Raw genomic sequence first — 23,766 nt, forward strand, 5'->3', positions numbered from 1 at the left:
CACACTGATGTGTAGACTGTCCTGGAAGAGGCATTAACAAGACAGCTAAATCTGTTTTGAGCCACTGCTCCTCTCTCCTCCCTCTCTGTTGCAGGGTCCAGATTGAGGCTGAGGAGCCAAAAGGCAGGTGCCATTAAGGCTGCCTGGAGGGGGGTGGAAGCTGAACCTAATCCCCAAGCCTCACGTTTCAGAGAGACGACTGCACGTGTCAGACACCATAAGAAAAGGCAGGAGCAGTTTGCTCACCATATAAACATTTTGAATTGATTTGTGGGATTTGAATGGCTAATGTGCCATTGGGCCATTCAGTTTTCAAAAATGGAATTTACAGGGGCAGACCTCATATGCTCCTTGCTCGTTACACTCATTCCTTGCATGCTCATTACTCTCTTGTATTCCAAGTTCTGATTGTTCTAGACTGTTATTCTACTATTTATTAGCCTTCTACCATGTGTAATCAACCTATCATCGACCAGGCAAATGAACCTTAATCAAATTAGCTTGGGAAAGGATTTTTTTTATCTTTAATAACTAATATTCATATTTTATCATATTGCTGGCCAATAAATCTATATAAACTAAAACACAGACCAGCATAAATATGGTTCCCCTCATCCAATAAAGCTCAGGATCATCTCCCTTGTGTACTGAGGACAGACACAACTCCTTTCCTCCTGTGTCTTTAACTCTGCAGCTTGGTGCTGAAGTCTCACTTGCATGTCTCATATTATAGCCTGAAAAAGGACACCCAGCACAGGGCTGACATCAGTACAGCACACAGCAGAACAGACAAGGGAGAGAAAAGTTGCAGTCTCCAGTCTTCTCGAGCCCATTACTGCTGCTTATCTGCTACAGTGCATTGAGCAGCTGATGTACAAAGCCTGGACTCAACATGCTCTGCAATTACTACAGATTAACTCATACAATATACAGGACAAAGATAATCCCCCAGGTTCTCATGCAATTGCTAAAACTGGTTCTATATATACCCAACTAGAAACCTACAGAGAGTTCCTCTCATCACCCTAACAACCTCCTTCTCCTCTTCTGCATCTCTTCTCCAGACACAGCTATCTCAGATCAGCAGTTTCACTCCTGATATTATGGTGAAATTCTGAAGGAGGAAAAGGAAGGAGGAAGACACCAGAGCATTATTCAGTGCACAAGCTATAGTTAGACTTCTGTCAGAGCATTTTCATCTGCCTTATTTATTTTTTAATTAGTACCATGTAGATTAGACTCAAGAATAGCTCTGAAGATATATAACTGGATGCTAATGTTTGAAAACTGTTTGTAAAGATATAAATATTTGTATTCATTTTAGCAGCGAATAGCAAGAAATCCATTGTCTGATTTCACTGAGAGAATAATTTTGTATTGTTTTTCCTATAGTCATTATGTTTTACAGAATGCAGAGGCTGATTATGTCTGTAAAGCCTTTACAGAGGTCAAATAAAAAGGTAACAAATAATCTATAAATTTATAGCAGACTTTATAGCATATCCCATGAAATTCTGACATGCATTTTTCTGAGACTTCTCCTCATTTGTGCCATATATAAATATATAAATATAAAAGATTCCTTTGTTGCAAGTAATCCATTTTACCAAAATCATATTTATAGAGTCATAGAAACGTTGAGGTAGGAATACACCTTTGAGAACATCAAGTTCAACTACACTCCTAGAGCCCACAATCCCATGACTACTGCTAAACCACTACAACTAAACCACATCCCTAAGCACCCCATCCACATGATGTGATACTTAGGGACATCACAGTGTCACAGTATCACTGAGGTTGGAAGAGACCTCAAAGATCGAGTCCAACCTGTCACCACAGACCTCAGGACTAGACCATGGCACCAAGTGCCATGTCCAATCCCCTCTTGAATGCCTCCAGGGATGATGACTCCACCACCTCCCTGGGCAGCCCATTCCAATGACCAACGACTCTCTTGATGAAGAACTTTCTCCTCACCTCGAGCCTAAACTTCCCCTGGTGCAGCTTGAGACTGTGTCCTCTTGTTCTGGTTCTGGTTGATAGGGAGAAGAGACCAACCCCTTCCTGGCTACAACCACCTTTCAGGTAGTTGTAGAGAGCAACAAAGTCCCCCCTGAGCCTCCTCTTTTCCAGGCTAAACAATCCCAGCTCCCTCAGCCTCTCCTCATAGGGCTTGTGCTCAAGGCCTCTCACCAGCCTTGTTGCCTTTCTCTGGACACGTTCAAGTGTTTTGATGTCCTTCTTAAACTGAGGGGCCCAGAACTGGACACAGTACTCAAGGTGTGGCCTAACCAATGCAGAGTACAGGGGCACTATGACTTCTCTGCTCCTGCTGGCCAGAGGTCCCTCTCTGTTTGGGAGCTCTCCAGCCACTCCAACCCCAGCCTGTAGCTCTGCATGGGGTTGCCATGGCCAAAGTGCAGTACCCAGCACTTGGACTTGTTAAATGCCATCCCATTGGACTCCGCCCATCTGTCCAGTCGATAGAGGTCCCTCTGCAGAGCCCTTCAACCCTCTAACTGACCAACATCTACTCCTAACTTGGTGTCATCTGCAAACTTGCTGATGACTGACTCAATCCCCTCATCCAGATCATCAATGAAGATATTAAGTTGGATGGGACCCAGCACTGATCCCTGGGGGATGCCACTGGTGACTGGCTGCCAGCTGGATGTGGCACCATTCACCACCACTCTCTGGGCTTGGCCCTCCAGCCAGTTCCTAACCCAGCACAGAGTGTTGCAGTCCAATCCACGGGCTGACAGCTTAGCCAGCAGTTTGCTGTGGGGGATGGTGTCAAAGTCCTTGCTGAAGTCCAGGTAGACCACATCCACAGGCCTCCCCACATCCACCAGACGGGTCACCTGATCATAGAAGGAGATCAGGTTGGAGAGGCAGGACCTGCCCTTCCTAAATCCGTGTTGTCTGGACCTGAGCCCTTGGCCATCCTTCAGGTGCGCAGTTATTGCTGCCAGGATAATCTGCTCCATCACTTTCCCTGGCACTGAGGTTCGGCTGACTGGCCTGTAGTTTCCGAACTCCTCCATCCGACCCTTCATGTGGATGGGGACCACGCTGGCCAGTTTCCAGTCATCTGGGACCTCACCGGTGAGCCAGGACTGGAGGAAAATGATGGAGAGTGACTTGGCCAGCTCATCTGACATGGTTTAGTAGTAGAGGTAGGTTTACTTCTAGATGGCTCTAGCTTAGGAAGCGAAGCTGCAGCTCTTTGAATGCCTCATCCATTGGGGTGGTGAGTGTGGAAATGTTTAGCCCAGCGCTTGTTAACTCCCAGCTACATTCTCTTTCCAGTCTGTGAAAAACTGCTTTACATGGTTTAGGGTGTATAGCCTTCTTGCAGAAACTCTTTGCATTTATCCAAAGATGCCCAAATAAGCTGACCAAAAGGAAGGGCCAAAACATTATAAGCAATGGCTTTTGGCTGAGTATAACCACATTCAAAGTGTCCCAGTTTCATTCCAATGAATACCAGACTCTCAATACTATGAGCAAAAGCAACAACAAAAAGGTACTACTCTTACTTTTAGGTCTTTTTAAGTCTCAATGTAATTCCCTTAATAGATGAGAATAAAATTCAAGAGTACAGCAATCATTGAGCAAAGAGGGTAAAAAGTAAATCTCTATGTGAAAAAGTCCAGCCCAACTGAATTGGCTAACAGGATTAAATACTGATTAAACCATTCAGATTAAGGAGATTACTGGGAAGTGCTGGTACCTGAAGGGGGCCTACAAGAAGGCTGCAAAGGGACTGTTTACAAAAGCCTGTAGTGATAAAACAAGGAGAAATGGTTTTAAATTAGAGAAGAATTAACTTAGGTTGGATGTTAAGAGAAAGTCCTTTACCATGAGGGTAGTGGAACAGCAGAAGAGGTTGCTCAGGGAGGTAACTGAGGCTCTATCCTTGGACATATTTGAAGTCAGGCTCAACAGGGTTCTGGACAAGCTAATCTGGTGGAAGCCCCTGCTCACTGAAGGGGGAGTGGACTGGATGACCTCTGAAGGCCCCTTCCAACACAGGCCACTCTATGATTCTATGATTTAAAGTCACAACCAAATTGTATACTGCAATTGCTCTGAGACTATAAATCATAACTCATAAAATTCTGTGTTAATGAGCATTTTAAATACATAACAGAATGTTTTAAACATTAATCTCTAATCAAAAGGAAAGACCATGATGGGAGAAAGGGAAATGAGAGAAAAAGATTATGTTAAAGATGATGACTTTGTTAAGAATTATCAATAAATCCAGAGGATTTAAATGTGAAATATGAATGCAGCAACAAGAAAAACTGTGGCAGACTACTAGCAGATGTCCATTATAACCCAAATTAATCTGGACACCAGGATGAACTATTTCTTATCATGCATGGAAATAAAATGGTGTGATTGTGGGAAGCTTCATTTTAGGACTACTCATACAACTGTTGTTGGAATTCCTGAAACCCCTGCATGATAATATTCTAATACATAAGGCATCATTACATGTGAATGTCAGCATGGTAAAAAAGGTGAAGTAATCACTGCAGAGGATGCTGGTTCTTATTTATAGATGAACTGGTTATAACAAGATAATGTTCATGAAGGACAAACTGCAGCTTGTCCAAAATGAAATATGGCACCTCAGCAGAACAAAAGTTTCAAATAAATACAATATAATTAAAATATAATAAAATCAATATTGTCCAGAAATGAAGGACAAATCTTCAGTTACAAAAATATGAGTCTGACATTTCTGAGTGAAAAATTTATCCTCTAAGCAAAAAACCAGTTTTCCAGACTAAGAGAGAAGTCCACCCAGATCTAATGGTGGAGACATCCTATGAGTCAGAAACAAAAAGATTGTATAGCCAAAGAAAGAAATATTAAATAAAGAGCAACTAATGTAAATGAGAAGTTTTGTTTGGAATAAACCAGATAGAATAGAAAAACAAACCCAACCAACCAAGCAATCACTCCCTACCCTCAAATTCTAACTGGATAACATAATAAATTGTAAAAGAGTACTAGGAATATGAACAATCTCATCATAATGCAGGATCTCTGATTTAGGACAATGAAGTAAATGAAATTAATATTTCTCTCTGTATTTAAATAGAAACAGACTTTTCTCTCTCTTTTTTTTTTTTTTTTATTATTATAGGACTATGATAAAGAACTTTCCATTATATTGCTAACATAAGAGAATATTAAACAACATCTATCTGGAAGAAATATTTCAAAGGGAGCAGGCTTCATTAACTTGTTCAAATGCGCTATAGGATTTGGTAAAAACATTGTTAGATCACTGATTTTTGGTTTTATTTCTATTATTTTAATTTCTGTTGCTATTTTTATTGAAAACCAAGAGAACAAATCAAGATGAACAGTTCTGAAAACTGCAGTTGTTGAAAATTAATATAACTATAAAGGAAAATACTGATTGTCTGTTATATTTTTTTTATATATAGGCTACTCCAAGTCTAACAAAGGTGAACTGTGGCTCCAGCTTGAGCAATACAACAGGCAGGAAGCTCAGTAAAACCCTCAAGCAAAATATTGCAGTGAAAAGGGCTAACACCATCCTTGTATGCATACAGCAGGAGAGAAGAGAGCAGGAGCAGAATTAAGAGCATTTAGAGCACTGATAAGGTGACCATTACAGTTCTGCAACTCACTGTGGTATCCATGTTGAAAGAGATTTTGAAAAAGTTGGAAGTTCCTCATAAAGTTTCAAAGGAAGAACTCAAAGGGCAGAGAAAGAACTTCAAAGATCTGTACCTGTTTAGCCTATTGAAAAGAATAAAACAGAAGAAGGTGGGGGGGGGAAGACTACAAAGTCTTTTATCAGCACTTGAAGATACTAGAATGGCCATTTTCAAACTACCAAAGAAAGACAAAGCAAAAACCAGAGAGAATAGCTGATACTGACATTCATTTGAAAACACAAACAAGCAAACAAACAAAACCACCAAAAAAACCCCTCACTTCAAACAAGGTTGATGACTACTGGACCAAACTGTCAAGTGTTGTAGGCATGGGCTGCACATGTCTTAGAGTCTTCAGAGCACAGTCTAAGAGATAGTTGTGAGTTGTGCACAGGAAGTAGCCTTCAAAATAGGGGAAGAATGGATATACTGTAATGGGTATTTATAGCCTAATGTATGAAGTTCAACATCCATGTCCCTTTTGTATTTGCAAATTATTATTTTACTATAACAGGAAGTGTAAAGTAGAAAAATTAGAGGTCCAATTCAGATGCCTAGTGCTATTTGATGTCTCCATGACAGCAGACATTCCTCTGTCTTTGTGGAGCCAAACTGAGGTCAGGCAAGTATGGCTTTGAGAAGCAGAAATCACAAAAGGTGTCTAAATTTAGGCAACTGAAGACTCTGAAATTTTGTCTTAGGGAGTCTGAGAAGCCATGGTAAAGTCAGAATTTCAATTAATATTTCTGAATTTTCAGACTAGTCAGTGTCAAAAGCTGTCTTCAGCTGGGAAATCGAAGATGAAAATAATACCAGCCTAGGTAGGTATATTGGAGAGTTCTGTAAATGTCCTTTATACATCTGTTTCTGTGAAGGAACATTAGTGCAAGAAATGAGGAAATTGTCTGACAGCAACTGCAGCATAATATTAACACTTAGTTTTGCTTAAAGAAGCATATCATTAGCCATAATTCTCTCATTTTTATGGCTATGGTCTTATTGGTCCTCATAAAAACGTACTATCTGAAAAGACCACATTTCTGCTTTGTTCAACAGATGACAAAAAAAGAAGAAAAAAAAAAGCCATTCATTATTTCTGCTATATAAACCAAGAACTCTTCAAAAAAGAATACACAGTTTCTCCTGTGTATCTTTATCATATAATAATGCATGGTTATGTTTAAAAGGAAAAAAAAGGCAGTATTTTTTATTAATAAAATTACTCAATCCAGATGAATAGTAATGAAAATTTTATACCCAAAGGTCGATGACAATTAAGGGCAAGTTATATCAGCCTTTCGAGAGGGAGTACTTCCATTGTGCATCATGATGATGACCATTCGATCCTAGAATTTTTCACTGATTGTAATAATTTGATGTGGAAGATTCTACCTCTGTTTTAGAAGTTGAAATTTTGAATTGTGTCTGTAAGCATATGTATGCCCTATAAACCACAGGTTTTCCTTTGTTCATTGTCCATACGTAAAGAATTATATTGGAAATCTTGACTGTGAGTGAAATTAATGGAAATGTCTAGGTAAGCACTGAGAAGAGGTTAAGAACATGACCTGTATTGATAACCAACAAGACACATCAGTAAAACTGAAGAACGTATTATTTTGTCAAAATCATAAGATCTGCACTTTCATGAAACAATGGTATGGTGATCTCCATGTGTGGTGGTTTGAGCCTTAACTGGGAGTTAAAAGCTCAGATGGGGGAAAGGCTGAGAATCTCTCCCCCACTCCCCGCTCCTCCCTCCAAACAGAGAGGGGAAAAAAAGGGTAAGGAGCAAATCCACTAAACAATAATCTGGTGTCGGCTTGTAAGTAGGGAGGTGAAGAATTTTCTTTAAACAATATATATATATATACATATAACAATAACAGGAAAGGTTCACAAGGGCAAAGAACAAGGATGGACGGGAGTGGGACAAAAAAGAATAATACAAAACCAGTCTTTCTCTGAGGAGGCGTGGAGGCAGCAGGAAGAAGGATCAGGTCCAGCCACGTGGCTGAGGAGCAGGAGGGCAGTTGCAGTAGCTCTCATCCAGCAGAGGCAGGAGCCAAAAGGAGAGCCAACAGCTATGATGTCCTGCTTTTAATACCCTAGCTGGGCAGGGAGGGGGGAGTGGAACAGACTCAGCTTCCCAGGGGTAAACGCCCTGCAGGGAGGGTAAAGTACCCACAAGCCCTCCACCCTGCTTTGTTTTTTGTTTTCAGAAAAGGGCGTTAACCCACCACACCATGATAACTTGTCAGCAGAAGACAGTGTGCTCAGCAACAAATGATGACAAGAGAGAGTCAGTGTATAACTAACCTAATTCCTTTTCTTGTAAGCCCAACAAGAACAGTATTGCCCTAAGAATGTAAAACATGAGTAAGCACAGACAAGAGGCACCAGACTTGCCTGAAATTTACAGAGATGAAAGTAAGAAAAATTGTGAGCCAAAAGATCATCCTAATAGTTGGATCCTAAACAATATAAAGGAGCTGTTTAACAACTAGTTTGTTGTTGTCAGTGAAGCAAAATAAAATAAACTACTGATAACTTAACAGACAATATATTTTGTCCATTGTGAACCTGACCAAACTACTTCAATCCAGGTGTGAAGGCAGACCTCAGTAAGGAGGGTAATATTAATTACTTCAGCATTTCCAACAAGAACACATCAGCTCCTCCAGCTTTTACAAGCCTTTATACTGCAACTAGGATCACAAACTAATGACAGCTAATGCCTTTTTCCAAAAGACATCAATACAAATAGTCAAAAGAGATAGCTGCAATTACTCTTTGATGCAATTTGACATTACACAACTGAATTCTCTACAGCGTTAGGATTACATTTTGATGTGCTGTAGCCAACACAAATAGTTAACAAATCAATTTGCTCACTTTAAAATAAAATATAAAATTAAATTTAAAAATTAATAAAAATCAGACTTCTCAAAGCAGTCTATTATCACCAAAGAACTGGCTTACTGGTATGACCAGAGGCTTAGTTCTTTCATAGGGTTGAAGGCAGTGAAAATCAAATAATAAAATGTCTCATCAAAGCTGATTATTGAATTGGTGGCCCACTGTATGAAGCACAGACTGAAATACTGGCAATTAGCAAAATGAGAGCATCTGTAAAAAAAAAGTAAGGACCTTGCTATGTGTTGCCTGTTATGAGCTTCAATTTTTTGCTAGTGGCCCTAGTGACAAACTTGTGTAGAGCTCCATCCAGCCTTTTCCCATTTATTTGGGTTTCTTTTTATTGTAGAGTTTTAAGGCAGCATAATCCTTCACCAACCAGCAGTACAGAGAGAACTCAAAAGGGGTTCTGGTTTAGTACTTTAACAGCTGCTACTTTGCTGTGACAAGAACTCACATCTAGGCCAATAAATGGTCCAGAGAACAAATCAAAATGAACTGAGTTTAGAGCACTATCAAATCAATTTCAAATTGATCTTTAATAGTTTTCTGAATTCTTGTTGCATGCCTGCCCTCCATCCTGAAAGAGAATAGAACATATAGGCCAATAGTCAACCCAATGAGGTGAAGCATCACTGAAAAACATGACTGGACACAGTAGGGAAACAAATAACATTTGAACATCCAGGACACAGCTGCAGCACAGCCACAACCTCAAAGGACAGAGAAGTATCTCTCACCAGGATACAGGATAAGTAAATATCAAGCCTGGTGTGCATCAGTGACATATCCATGCCAAGAAAGAACCTGTTCTGACGAATCTCCAGTCATGTGTGTGCATCAAAAACACTTAGCTTGTACAAGAAAGACTCAAAGAACCAAAGAAAATGTGATGTTAAATATTGCTGAGGATCAGCACTGCAATACACCAGGGAAAATCTGAAAAAAACCTGAACTGTAGAGAATGGGCCTAGCTACAACATATCTATGTCTAAAAGGCTACATGAGACACCTCCTCCAGTCATACCATATTAAGTTTCTGTGCAGAGACACAGGTAAAGAAAGAGGAACACAAAGGGAAGACTTGGCAAGTGGGCTGAAGGAAGAAAATCTCTCCCTCTACTCAGCTCTCATGAGAGAGTCTGGTATCCAGCTCTGAGTTTCCTGGTACAAGAAAGACATGGATGTGTTACAGGGGAGGCCCAAAGGAGGGCCACAAAATTGATCAGAGGGTTAAAACACCTCTCCTGTGAAAAAAGGCCGAGACAGTTGAGATTGCTCAATCTGGAGAAGAGAATGCTCTGGGGAGACCTGATTTCAGCCTTTCAATATTATAAAAGGGGCCTTTAAGAAAGAAAGAAAGAAAGACTCTTTATCAAGGCATGTAGTGACAGAACAAGAGGCAATGGTTTTAAACTGAAAAAGGGTGGGTTGATCTTGGGCATAAGGAAATTTATTTTTTTTTTATGATCAGGGTGGTAAGATAATGGAACAGGTTGCTCGGAGAGGTTGTGGATGCTCTGCCAGTGCAAGTGTTCGAAGCTAGGTTAGGTAGGGCTTTGAGTGACCTGGTCTAAAGTCCCTGCTCATTTCCAGAGGGTTGGAACTGGATGATCTTTAAAGGTCCTTTCCAACCCAAACCATTCTATAGTTCTGAGAGTTAATTTCTAATAACAGAATGCTGTGTAATCTATGCCAAGTCCTCCTGCAACCTCTGCCTGTGGAGACGTAATGTCTCTATTCCTGGTACTGCAGTGATGGGCAGATAAATTTTTTAAGTGAATGACTCACTACAATCATGCAGAAACATGGTAATAGGGTCTCACTCAGTGGTACCCTTATTCATCATATCTTTTGCCTCATGTCTTTCTGCTGTCACATGGACAGCTGCTCTGGAAAGCAAGCTATTAATCAATCTCTGCTGATCAGAGGAGGCCAGTAACAATTCTTATTCAAACCATTTAGGTTGTCATTCACATTTCTCATTTCAACATGCATTTAATATGAAAATATTGGTCTTCCTTGTCCCAGTGCTCACTGTCAGACCCTGAACATTCATACAGGCCATCTTAAAATGCTCTGAAGCTAGTTACTAACAATGGCTTATGTCCTGACTGCCTAGGACATGATAGTGGTAGAAAAATGCTAATGGAAAGTGAAGAAAGACAAAGAAAGGAATAAACAATTTGGCAAAAGCTGTCAAGAGGTTTACACTGAGAGGGAAGCATGGACAAACCCAAAAGGAAAGAAGTGAGATGTGTGTGCAAAATTAATGTGAAGTTCTGTAAATAAGTAAGTTGCAAAAGAGGAATGGAAATGAGGTTAAAATTGGTAGATTCTCCTAAAACTTGAGATACATTGTCCTAGCTTTGAGCCACAAGATGCCCAAATGTATACAAATGGCATTTGGGTAAAAGGAATACATGCACAAATTAGGCTCAGTTCTTCACCTGGGCCAAAACCCTCCAGAGCCTTCCAGAAACAACCACCCTACTCAGACTCAGCAGGCCCAGGAGCAGCCAAACTGCCCCTGTCCCCCACTAGACCCAGATTTATCACAAGCTTCAACAGGGCCAGGGGCATAGCTGGAAATTCACTGCCAGCCAAGGCTAGGAGAAAAGCCTCTCCCTCACAATCCATAAAGATAGCAGAGAGAAGAAAGAGAGATTTGGCTGTACATGTCACACAGGAAAATGGAATAGAATAACGGATTACAATATCCTGGGACAAGTTGCCCATCCCTCTGGAACTCTCTAGCCTCTGGAGGAGTTTTCCTTGTGGTTATACCAATTAACTCTTGATTTCCCTTAACCTACAACATATACGAAATGTAGCATACCGAAGGAAAGATAACATTTTTTTAATTAGGCTAGGAAGTGATAGCTAACCAAATCATCTGATGATTACAAAAGACTAAGATGGAAGCTACCAGTATCATCAGACGCTATTGAGGGTCTGAAACTGAGCACAGTGACAGAAATGCCTACATTTGGTCAGAAACTGTGGCAAGAGATATTTCAATGAAAGTCACAGAAATGCTGAAATGTTGAAAGCCAGTGAAAGATCAAGTCACAGAAAACGCATAAGGAAAAAATGTCTCATATGAGACTGAAGGCAAGGAAAGGTGGAAGGAATTAACTTACTAAACAGTGAGTGAACAGAAAGCTGTAACTGATGGGGACGTTCTTGTACTAAGTATTCACACTCAAATAGGTGTTATGTTTAGTTATTGAGGTGGGAAGTCCCTCTTGAGGCAGGTGAGTCAGAAGCACAGATGAACACTGGACGGTCAAAGAAAAGAAGATTTCAGAATCTGACAGCACTAAAAAAACCCATACCCAAAGAAATAACAACACAAAAAACCACAAGCAAACAAAAACAACCCCAAGCAACAAACAAGCAATACAAAACAAAACCACCCCCCAAAAAAGGGAAAAAAAACAGCCAACAAACAAGAAACCATCAAGCACAATAACAACAACAAGGGAAGGAAAGAAGGGAAGAGAGGGAGAGAGAGGGAAAATGAGGGAAGGAGCCACTTCAGAGCTCCAGCAATGTAGAGGAGGAAAAGTCATGCATGGAAGAAGACTCTGTGTTTAGTAAGTTCATAGTATCATAGTATCATAGTATCATTCAGGGTTGGAAGGGACCCCAAGAATCATCTAGTTCCAACCCCCCTGCCATGGGCAGGGACACCCCACACTAGATCAGGCTGGACAGAGCCTCATCAAGCCTGGTCTTAAACACCCCCAGGGACGGGGCCTCGACCACCTCCCTGGACAGCCCATTCCAGGGTTTCACCACTCTCATGGTGAAGAACTTCCTCCTCACATCCAGCCTGAATCTCCCCACCTCCAGCTTCATTCCATTCCCCCTAGTCCTATCACTACCTGAGATCCTGAGAAGTCCTTCCCCAGCCTTCCTGTAGGCCCCCTTCAGATACTGGAAGGCCACAATTAGGTCACCTCGGAGCCTTCTCTTCTGCAGACTGAACAGCCCCAACTCCTTCAGTCTGTCCTCATAGGAGAGGTGCTCCAGCCCTCTGATCGTCCTTGTGGCCCTACTCTGGACACGCTCCAGCACCTCCACATCCCTCTTGTAATAGGGGCTCCAGAACTGGACACAATACTCCAGGTGGGGTCTCACCAGGGCTGAGTAGAGGGGGAGGATCACCTCCCTCGACCTGCTAGCCACACTTCTCCTGATGCAGCCCAAGATCTGATTGGCTTTGCAGGCTGCAAGTGCACATTGAGAGCTCGTGTTGAGCTTTTTGTCCACCAGCACCCCCAAGTCTCTCTCCTCAGGGCTACTTTCAGCCAGTCACTGCCCAGCCTGTATTTGTGCCTGGGATTGCCTCGACCCAGATGCAGGACCCTGCACTTGCTCTTATTGAACTTCATGAGGTTAGCTTGTGCCCACCTCTCCAGCCTGTCAAGGTCCCTCTGGATGGCCTCCCTTCCCTCCAGCGTGTCTGCTGCACCACACAGCTTGGTGTCATCAGCAAACTTGCTGAGGGTGCACTCAATGCCACTGTCCATGTCCCCCACAAAGATGTTGAACAAGACAGGTCCCAGGACTGATCCCTGAGGGACTCCACTTGTCCCTGGCCTCCACTGGGACATGGAGCCATTGACAGCCACTCTTTGGGTGTGGCCATCAAGCCAGTTCCTTATCCATCTAGTGGTCCACCCATCAAACCCATGTGTCACCAGTTTGGAGACCAGGATGTGGTGCGGGACAGTGTTGAAGGCTTTGCTCAGGTCCAGGTAAATGACATCAGTTGCTCGCCCCTCATCTATTAATTTTGTCACCTGCTCATAGAAGGCCACCAGGTTGGTCAGGCAGGATTTGCCCTTGGCAAAGCCATGCTGACTGTTCCCAATCACCTCTTCACTATTCTTTTGAGCGAGTAGTGACTCCAGGAGGATCTGCTCCATGATCTTTCCAGGCACAGAGGTGAGACTGACTGGCCTGTAGTTCCCTGGTTCCTCCTTCTTGCCCTTTTTGAAAATGGGGGTAATGTTTCCCCTTTTCCAGTCTGTGGGGACTTCACCAGATTGCCATGACTTTTGAAATATAATAGAGAGGGATTTAGCAACCTCATCTGCCAGTTCTCTCAGCACCCGTGTGTGTATCCCGTCGGGTCCCATGGACTTGAACACTTTCAGGTTCTTCAGGTGATCACGAACCTGATCTTCACTTACAATGGGCAGTTCTTCCTCCCCGTCACTGGCATTGTCTTCCATAACATCAGGAGTGTGGCTAGAGGCCCTTGCAGTGAAGACTGAGGTAAAGAAGTTATTAAGTACCTCAGCCTTTTCCTCATCACTTGTGACCATGTCACCATTTTCCTTTCTGAGGGGGCCCACACCTTCCCTAGTCTTCTTCTTCCCATTAATATACCTGTAGAAGTTCTTAGTGTTCCCTTTAATCTCCCTGGCTAGATTCAATTCAAACTCTGCTTTGGCTTTCCTAACCAGGACTCTTGCTGCTCGGGCAGCTTCCTTGTATACCCCCTGTTCTACCTGTCCTTCTCTCCACTTCCTGTAGAGTTTCTTTTTAAGTAATAGTGTGTCCAGTAGCTCCTTGCCCATCCAGGCAGGCCTCCTAGCATTCTTACCTGCTTTTCTCTTTGTTGGTATACAGAGCTCCTGGACACAGAGGAGGTGGTCCTTCAATACTGACCAGCTGTCCTGGGTCCCTCTTCCCTCCAGGGCTTTGTCCCACAACACTTTGGCTAGCAGATCCCTGAAGCGATCAAAATCTGCACGCCTAAAGTCTAGGGTCGTAAGCTTGGAATACTTCCTCCTGATTGCCCTGAGGATATTAAATTCAACTGCTTCATGGTCACTGCAGCCAAGGCCGTCTATGAGCCTCACATTGCTTACCAGCCCTTCCCTGTTGGTGAGAACAAGGTCCAGCATAGCACCATTTCTTGTTGGTTCCTCTACCATTTGGAGGAGGAAGTTGTCTTCTATGCATTCCAGGAACATCCTGGATTGCTGGTGCCTTGCTGTGTTGTCCCTCCAGCAGATGTCCGGGTGGTTGAAATCACCCATGAGGACCAGGGCTTGTGACCTGGAAGCCGCTTCTATTTGCCTATGGAGGGCCTCATCTGCTTGGATCTGCTGGTCAGGTGGCCTGTAGGAGACCCCCACAGTAATATCTCCTTCCCCTGTCCTGCCTTTAATTTTAACCCATACGCTTTCAACTAGCTCATCATCCCTCCCCAGTTGGACCTCCACTGATTCCAACTGGTTATTGACATAGAGGGCAACACCTCCTCCTCTCCTTCCCTGCCTATACTTCCTAAAGAGTTTATACCCATCTATCCCTACATTCCAGTCATTGGATTCATCCCACCAAGTTTCAGTAACAGCCACTATGTTGTGGCATCCCAGCAGCACAGTGGCCCTTAACTCATCCTGTTTGTTGCCCAAGCTGCGCGCATTCGCGCAGAAGCACTTCAGCTGGGCTGGCCCTGTCCTCCTCTTGTGCCAGTTCCCCTCAGTTTCCACAGAATGTCCTGGTGGATCATTCGTGGCTTGCCTCAGGGCAGCAAGTTGAGAGCCCTTACCAGCTCTCCTTCTCTCTTTATTTAAGTTCTCTCTTTATTTATCTGTATTGAATTTGAATCCCACTGATTTTAAATTTGAATTCTTACATGGAAAAACTAGACAGGTGCAAACAAAGAGACACCACTGTGGCATGGGAATAGGAACGGAGGAAGGTGAAAACAAAAGCAGATGGAATCATGAAATAAAAATAACATAGGAACATGTTTCATGGAGTAAATAACAACAAAATATAAACCAATGAAAAACTATCTCAAATTGTACTTAGACATATAAGAGACAGAAAAAGAAATAAAATACCAAGAATCTGAAAAACCAGTCTGCCAACTATGTACCACGGGATTCCCAACAAATTTACCACAGAAATTTAAAAAAAATAAAATTGTAGAGGACAGTATTAGTAGTAGCATATTACCTAATTGAGTAACCTAAAGCTCTAGACACCAGCCTCAGTTCACCAACTTCAGACAGCTATGAGTGAGCAAAGATGCTCTGCTTTCCCTTGAGGTATTTCAGAGGTCAGTTCAGATCTTGGTGGGTATAATCACCTAACCCATGCTTCCTCCTCTCCTTTTACTTAGAGGAAAGCCCAGGACATCAGATACCTGATTTGGCATTTGCTCTATTATTTTGGGGAAAGAATAAGGAATAAACTCAGCTCCCTGGAACAGCAAACTTCTGAATTCTTGTCAACAGATGCTGTGCAGTACAATTTAAAAGAGGGCACAGACACACACTCATGGCTCACTGAAGAGGTCCCAGATGACTGGAAGCTGGCCAACGTGGTGCCCATCCACAAGAAGGGCCGGGAGGAGGAACCTGGAAATTACAGACCTGTCAGCCTGACCTCAGTGCCAGGCAAGATTATGGAACAGGTCATCTTGAGTGCAATCACACGGCACCTACAGGATGGCCAAGGAGTCAGGTCCAGACAGCATGGATTTAGAAGGGGGAGGTCCTGTCTGACAAACCTGATCTCCTTTTACTATCAGGTTACCTGCCTGGTGAATGTGAGGAATCATAGAATCAACAAGATTGGAAAAGAGATCATCAAGTCCAACCTATTACCTAACACCTCATGACTAGCTAAACCATGGCCACATCCAATCCTTTTTTGAACACCTCCAGGGATGGTGATTCCATCACCTCACTGGGCAGCACATTCCAATGACAAATGACTCTTTCCTCCTTCTGTGAAGAACTTTCTCCTCACCTCAAGCCTAAACTTCTCCTGGCACAGCTTGGGACTGTGTCCTCTTGTTCTGGTGCTGGTTGCCTGGGAAAAGAGACCAACCCCCACCTGGCTACAACTTCCCTTCAGGTAGTTGTACACAGCAATATGGTCTCTCCTGAGCCTCCTCTTCTCCAGGCTAAACAATCCCAGCTCCCTCAACCTCTCCTCATAGGCCTTGTGCTCCAAACCCCTCACCAGCCTTGTTGCCCTTCTCTGGAGAAGTTCTAGCAACACAACACCTTTCCTAAACTGAGGGTCCTAGAACCAGACACAGGACTCAAGGTATGGCCCAACCAGTGCTGAGTACAGGGGCAGAATAACCTCCCTGCTCCTACTGGCCACACTATTTCTGATGCAGGCCAGGATACCATTGGCCTTCTTGGCTGCCTGGGCACACTGCTGGCTCATGTTCAGCCTACTATCAACCAGTACCCCCAGGTCCCGTTCTGCCTGGCTGCACTCCAGCCACCCAACCCTAGCCTGTAGTGCTGCATGGGGTTGTTGTGACCAAAGTGCAGCACCTGGCACTTCGACTTGTTACATGCCATCATGTTGGACTCTGCCCATCTGTCCAGCCTGTCAAGGTCCCTCTGCAGAGCTCTCCTACCCTCCAGCAGGTCAACTCCTGTCCCCAGATTGGTGTCGTCTGCAATTTATTAATGGTGGACTCAATCCCCTCATCCAGATCATCAACAAATATATTGAACAGGATGGAGCCCTACACTGATCCTTGGGGGACACCACTAGTGACTGGCTGCCAGCTGGATGTGACACCATTCACCACCATTCTCTGGGCATGGCTCTCCAGCCAGTTCCTAACCCAGCACAGAGTGCTGCTGTCCAAGCCACAGGCTGACAGCTTGGCCAGGAGTTTGCTGTGGGGAATAGTGTCAAAGAACTTGCTGAAGTCCAGCTAGACCACATCCACAGCCTTCTCCACATCCACCAGACAGGTCACCTGATCATAGAAGGAGATCAGGTTGGTGAGGCAGGACCTGCCCTTCCTGGATCCATGCTGGCTGGGCCTGATCCCTTGGCCATCCTGTAAATGCTGTGTGATTGCACTCAAGATGATCTGCTCCATAATCTTTCCTGGCACTGAGGTCAGGCTGACAGGCCTGTAGCTTCCAGGTTCCTCCTTCTGGCCCTTCTTGTTGATGGGCATCACATTGGCCATTTTCCAGTCATCTGAGACCTCTCCAGTGAGCCAGAGCTGGTGGCTTGGCCAGCTCATCTGCCAGCTCTCTCAGTACCCCAGGATGGATCCCATCTGGTCCCGTGGACTTGTGTGGATCCAAGTGGCTCAGCAAGTCCCTAACTAATTCCTCATGGATTTCAAGGGTACTACACTGCTCCCTGACCCCATCTACCAGTTCAGGAGGCCAGTTGTCCTGAAGTCCTCCTGCCTTACTGTTGAAAATAGAGGCAAAGAAGGTATTTAGAACCTCAGCCTTTTCCTCATCTTTAGTTACAATGTTACCCTTCAGGTGCAATAAGGAGTGGAGGTTCTTGCCTCTCTTTTTAGCATTAATAAAATGCTTTTTATAATCTTTCACAGAAGTGGCCAGTTTAAGTTCTAACTGGGCTTTTGCCTCCCTAATTTTTCTCCTACATGACCTAACAACATCCTGAAACGTATCACGAGTTGCCTTCCCCCCCCTTTCCAAAGGTGACACATCCTCTTTTTCCCCCTTAATTCCTTCAAGAACTGCTTGTTCATCCAGGCCGGTCGCCTTCCCCTCCAGCTCATCTTTCAGCACGTGGGAACTGCCAGTTCCTGTGCCTTCAAGAGTTCCTGTTTGAAGTAGGTCCAACCATCCCGGACCCCTTTGTTCTTAAGGGCTGCTACCCAAGGTACTCTCTGAATTAGTTGCTTAAATAAGCTGAAGTCTGCCCTGCAGAAGTCCAAAGTAAGGGTTGTGTTACTGCTCCTCCTTATTTCCCTGCATATTGAAAACTTCACTATCTCATGGTTGCTGCACCCTACACAACCTCTGTCCACCACATCTCCCAACAGCCCTTCTCTATTTGAGAACTCCAGGTCAACAAGGGCCTGACCCCAGTAGACTCACATAACAGCTGCTGGGCCCCATCCTGTCAAAATCTTTATTGATGATCTGGATGAGAGGATTGAGTCCATCATCTTTAAGTTTGCAGATGACACCAAGTTAAGAGCAGGTGTTGATCTGTTGGAGGGTAAAAGGGCTCTGCAGAGTGACTTTGACAGGCTGGATGGGTGAGCAGAGGCTAATAGGATGAGATTTAATAAGGCTCAATGCAGGGTCCTACACTTTGGTCACAACAACCCCAACCAGTGCTATAGGCTGGGGTCAGAGTGGCTGGAGAGTGGCCAGGCAGAACAGGACCTGGGGGTACTGGTTGATAGTAGGCTGAACATGAGCCAGCAGTGTGCCCAGGTGGCCAAGAAGGCCATTGGCAACCTGGCCTGCTTTAGGAATAGTGTGGCCAGCAGGTCAAGGGAGGTTATTCTTCTCCTGTACTCAGCACAGGTTCGGCTACACCTTGAGTCCTGTGTCCAGTTCTGGGCCCCTCAATTCAAGAGAGATGTTGACTTGTTGGAACATGTCCAGAGAAGGGTAATGAAACTGGTGAGGGGCCTGGAGCACAAGCCCTATGAGGAGAGGCTGAGGGAGCTGGAATTGTTTAACCCAGAGAAGAGGAGGCTTGGGGAGACCTCATTGCTGTCTACAACTACCTGAAGGGAGGTTGTAGCCAGGTGGGGGTTGGTCTCTTCTCCCAGGCAACCAGCAACAGAACAAGAGGACACAGTCTCAAGTTGTGCCGGGGAGGTTCAGGCTGGATATAAGGAAGAAGTTCTTCACAGAGAGAGTGATTTGCCATTGGAAAGTGCTGCCCAGTGAGGTGGTGGAGTCACCATCCCTGGAGATCTTCAAGAAAAGACTGGATGAAGCACTTAGTGCCATGTTCTAGTTGATTGGATAGGGCTGGGTGATAGGTTGGACTGGATGATCTTGGAGGTCTATTCCAATCTGGTTGATTCTCTGATTCTATATATAAATCCTTTCACCTGCAGAGAATTATTAGTAATTAAGCTCTTATCTTGAATGAAAGTAGAGAGACTAACGATGGAGACTAACACTGTTTCAGAAGTTTGTGAGTTGGCTTTCCTTCCTATTTGTTGTTTCAAAACTAGGAAAAAAAGCTAAAGTGTATGTTTTTTAAATTAATCAATTATTTTAGACCTAACTGTGGCCTTCCAGTACTTTAAGAGGGGGCTACAGCAAAGGTGGGGAGGAACTCTTTGTCAGGGAGTGTTGTGAGAGGATGAGGGGTTTTAAATGGAAAGAGGATAGATTTAGATTAGTTGTGATGAATAAATTCTTTACTCTGAGGGTGGTGAGACACAGAAACAAGTTGTCCAGAGACTGTGGATGCCCCATTCCTGGAAGTGTTCAAGGCCAGATTTTATGTGGCTTTGAGCAACCTGGTCTAGTGGATGGTCTCTGCCCATGGCAGAAAGATTGGAACCAAAAGATCTCTAATATCCCTTCAAACCCAAATCATTCTATGGGTCTAAGAATTTCTGCCATTCTCTTTGGACAAAGTTATTTAGACTAAATGGGAGAGTTTATCTAGGTAGTAATGTGACCTAGAGTGTCTCTTGTACAGGAGAAAACTGGACACTTGCTCAGGTGTTGAAGTGATTATTCATTTAAGTGTGAGGTGCTCTAGCCAGAAACAAAAATTGAAATTATCACTTCCTAATAAGGAAGATTGGAATTTTTGTCTATAATTTTCAAAATGTCCAGGATATTTAGCAGCATTAAGAATGAAGCGTTGTCAACAAATAATGTAAAACATGAATTACATAAATGGAAGATATATTTTAACCATGAAAGATGATGAATTTTGGTTCCCAAACACTTAGTTTGTAATAATCACAAACCATCTTTTCAGTGTTTTTTTCTGCTTCTATGTTCTTTACGCTAAATTAACTTTCAAATTATTCTTTTTTAGCCCATTCACATTATTGAACTACTCTGAATGTAATTGTGGTGAAGGCACCATATGCCCAGAATTATACCCCCGGTACAAAACTTGTCCCAGCATGTGTGGAGACATGCCCTCCTTTCCTGAGAGGAACATAGGCCAAGGTGTTAGTCAGGCAGCATAAACAACCACATGCACCCATCACATGGGATCGTCATGCTACTACCAAGTATGGGCATAATTCTAGCTTCAAGCTTTCTGTAGGCTAAAGCTGGTTGTTTACAGGAGTGCTCACTGGTCAAGTCCAGCCTCAAGAAACTTGTAAGTATTACCCCAACTTGTAAACAAGCTGCCCTCTTTCTCTTTGTCCTCTTTCTCTTTGCTCAAGCTACCAAGTTCTCTGCCTATGTGCCATAGTCTTTGCTATTAAGCTTATTGCTAGCAAGTATTCTCACTCCCATATGCAAGCCAACTAGTGGCCTCTGCAAGACAAGGAGAAGCCAGCACCTGGGCAGGCCCTTTAAGCCTCAGCCCAAGAGTCTCCAGTCCCTTGCTGAAAGCCTGAGAAGCCACAGTGTTCTTTTGTCCATCCCACTGGTTAGAAGAGCCCACCGTGTCTTCAAGAAGACTGGACCCCCGAAGGTAAGACTGCCCAGTTGATGGGGAAGGGACTAGCCAAGTCCAGCAGTCCACATGTCTGCTACAGCCTTAAGTAGCAGACTAACAAGCTGCACAACTTTGTGTGTCAGCTCAGAAAGCAGGACCAGTGCCAAGCTGCATGCTTGTGTGGCCCCGACGTTGTGTGAGAGAAGAGGAGCTGCCACTTCTGCCATTCCATGCCCTGTGAACCCCAGGGAAACCCAGAGCATTGGCTGTGCCTGTGTTCCAAAGCTGGACCTCTCCAAGAGGGTCCCGCCCACACCTTCGAGTCAAGCAAAGGGGAAGCCACTGCTCCACGCAGCCACACCTCTTCCCCGGGGCCACCTATGCCAGTCCTGAAGCCCTTTGCTGTAGGGCCGACCCTGTCCAGGGACCAGCCCTACTGGCCCTGCTAGGCCGACCCCACAGGGCCACTCCCTGCCATCCAGAGGGAGCCGCCTGAGTCCTGCAAAGTGAGCCTGCCTACCGGTTAGCCTACGTTCTGCCCGCTCTCCGCTGCTGTGGGAGGGACAAGGTTGCCCACCAGCATCTTGCTGCAGCCTAGCAACTAACCTTGCTACAAACAAAAGACACAGGGTACCTTCCACGTGCTTTCCACTCACTCACCCGCGGCTACCAGCATATCTTCCAGTACAAACCTCTGACACTTTGTAATACTCTCTGTATGTAGTTAGCAGCCATCAACATCCTGTTGAGTTGCTGCCTGGTGGACAAGTGGCGTAATCGCACCCTTTGTTATATGAATAGAAATAAATTCTGTAAATATTCCAATTGGGTCCAAATTGTAAATACTAAATGGGATGTATTTCACAATCATGCGCTAGAATCTGTATATAAAATAGTGATTCATTGGTTATTGATAATTTTAATAATTAACAAACATTAATATTTATATCATTCATATTACACATTCATAAATTAATAACCTCTTCATCGCAGTAATAAACTATTATTATGGTTAGACATTCAAACTAGAATTTTCCATATATGCCTACATTCTGCATGGCAGAAACCTTGAAGAACTATTCCCTGTGGAGTGTTTTTAATGTATACAAGGATTTGAAGCAATAGGGTGTTGTGGTTTTTTACATAGAAATATTAAGAATCAAAGAGTAATTTTAAAAATAAAGCAAATAAAATTTAGAATGAGAGCACTTAGGACAAATACTATGCACCTGTTTTTAAAATACCATACAGTATGTATGCATTTCTACACGTAAAACTGAACTGCAGTACTGCTTAATATCAACATACATTACCAAAAAATCAAAAGTGAAGTTCTCACCACCAACATTAACATCTTCATGTAAAATTACTAAGACAATGTATCTCAAGCATTTTAGATTAATTCATTAAAGTATTTTACTAGATTTTTAGAAAATAGACATATCACTGTTGATGAATGTGAAATATTCAAAACTACTGCTGGAGATTACTACATTTAAAATAAATAAAACATCCTCAGGAAAACATCAGCTGTACTAAACACAAAGCAAATCACCTAACTTTTCACATTTTTCCCTTGTGAATCTATTCTTCTCTAATGAACACTGATGGAATTTGGCATATACTACAGCACTTACATTATGCTACTAGATGTATTTAATCTACTTCACTATTAGTATTTCTGAAGTTTTAAAATAAATATTGACTAATGATATTTATAGAGCTTATTTCTTGCAGAAAGTCTGTAATTTAATGTAATTCATCAATTATGTCAATCAACTATAGTCACATTATGCTATAAAACCAGGGGGAACAGAAAGTTATTAGCTGTCAAGATTTATATTGATTATACTACATTAATATTACACTAAATGAATGCATACCCCCACAGACAACGCCGTCCACATTTTCACACTGTCGATCATCACATTCACAGTTTTTGCCATGAACTCTGCTGTCTCCTGGAGGGAAACAAGTGCATTGGCCACATTCACATCTCCCTGTAAGAATTAACAATAGTTATTATATATAAAGAGTTATATATCATATATAAAGGGTTATTATATATAAAGAGTCACAATTGCAGTGAAATAAATAAAATAAATGCCCAAACTTTATTTACACCTCCCAAGACAAACTTCAAGTCATTCTGAATTAATTAAAATATGAACATAAAACATTTTTTTAAAAAATGAACAAAACAAAACAAAACAATCCAAAACTATCCCTCCTCCATGGCAACTGGAAGCAAAGTATATGGCTGTTAGATCTTGGTGGAAATGGCAAAAATAAGCAATCACTGGCATTGTATGTTTTTCATATCTCAGCTTTGCATAACAGAGCTATGCTCTGAAAGAGTGGTTAAGCTTTTCAACAAGCTGCCCAGGGAAGCAGCAGAATCACCATCCCTGGAAGTGTTCAAAAGTCACATAGATGTGCTTAGGCACATAGATTAGTGGTGGACTTGGCAGTATTAGGTTAATGGTTGGACTTAATGATCTTAGAGATGTTTTCAAACCTTAATAATACAATGGTTCTGTAAAAAAAATTAGAGCCGCAAAAATGATCAGAGGTCTGGGACACCTTTCCTATGGAGAAAAGCTGAGAGAGTTGGGATCATTCAGTCAGGAGAAGTGAAGGCTCTTGGGAGACCTTAACTGCAGACTTTCAGTACCTTTAAAGGAGGCCTACAAGAAAGATTGGGAGAGCCTTTTTAGCAGGGCCTGTTACCACAGGACAAGGTGTAGTGGCT

At 43.1% G+C, this 23,766-nt stretch overlaps 1 protein-coding gene across 1 annotated transcript in view; it reads right to left on the bottom strand.

The window, feature by feature from the left end:
• Positions 1-23,766, bottom strand: part of ITGBL1 (integrin subunit beta like 1) — a 175,057-nt gene that overhangs the window by 10,170 nt on the left and 141,121 nt on the right. The window contains exon 8 of the mRNA XM_068162690.1: positions 22,898-23,014. Coding sequence (XP_068018791.1) covers positions 22,898-23,014 — 117 coding nt within the window. The remainder of the gene's footprint in view (positions 1-22,897; positions 23,015-23,766) is intronic.

The sequence above is a fragment of the Melanerpes formicivorus genome, unplaced genomic scaffold (assembly GCF_026170545.1).
Source record: "Melanerpes formicivorus ecotype bairdi unplaced genomic scaffold, bMelFor1.0.p_v2 SCAF_1, whole genome shotgun sequence".
Classification (NCBI taxonomy): Eukaryota; Metazoa; Chordata; class Aves; order Piciformes; family Picidae; genus Melanerpes; species Melanerpes formicivorus.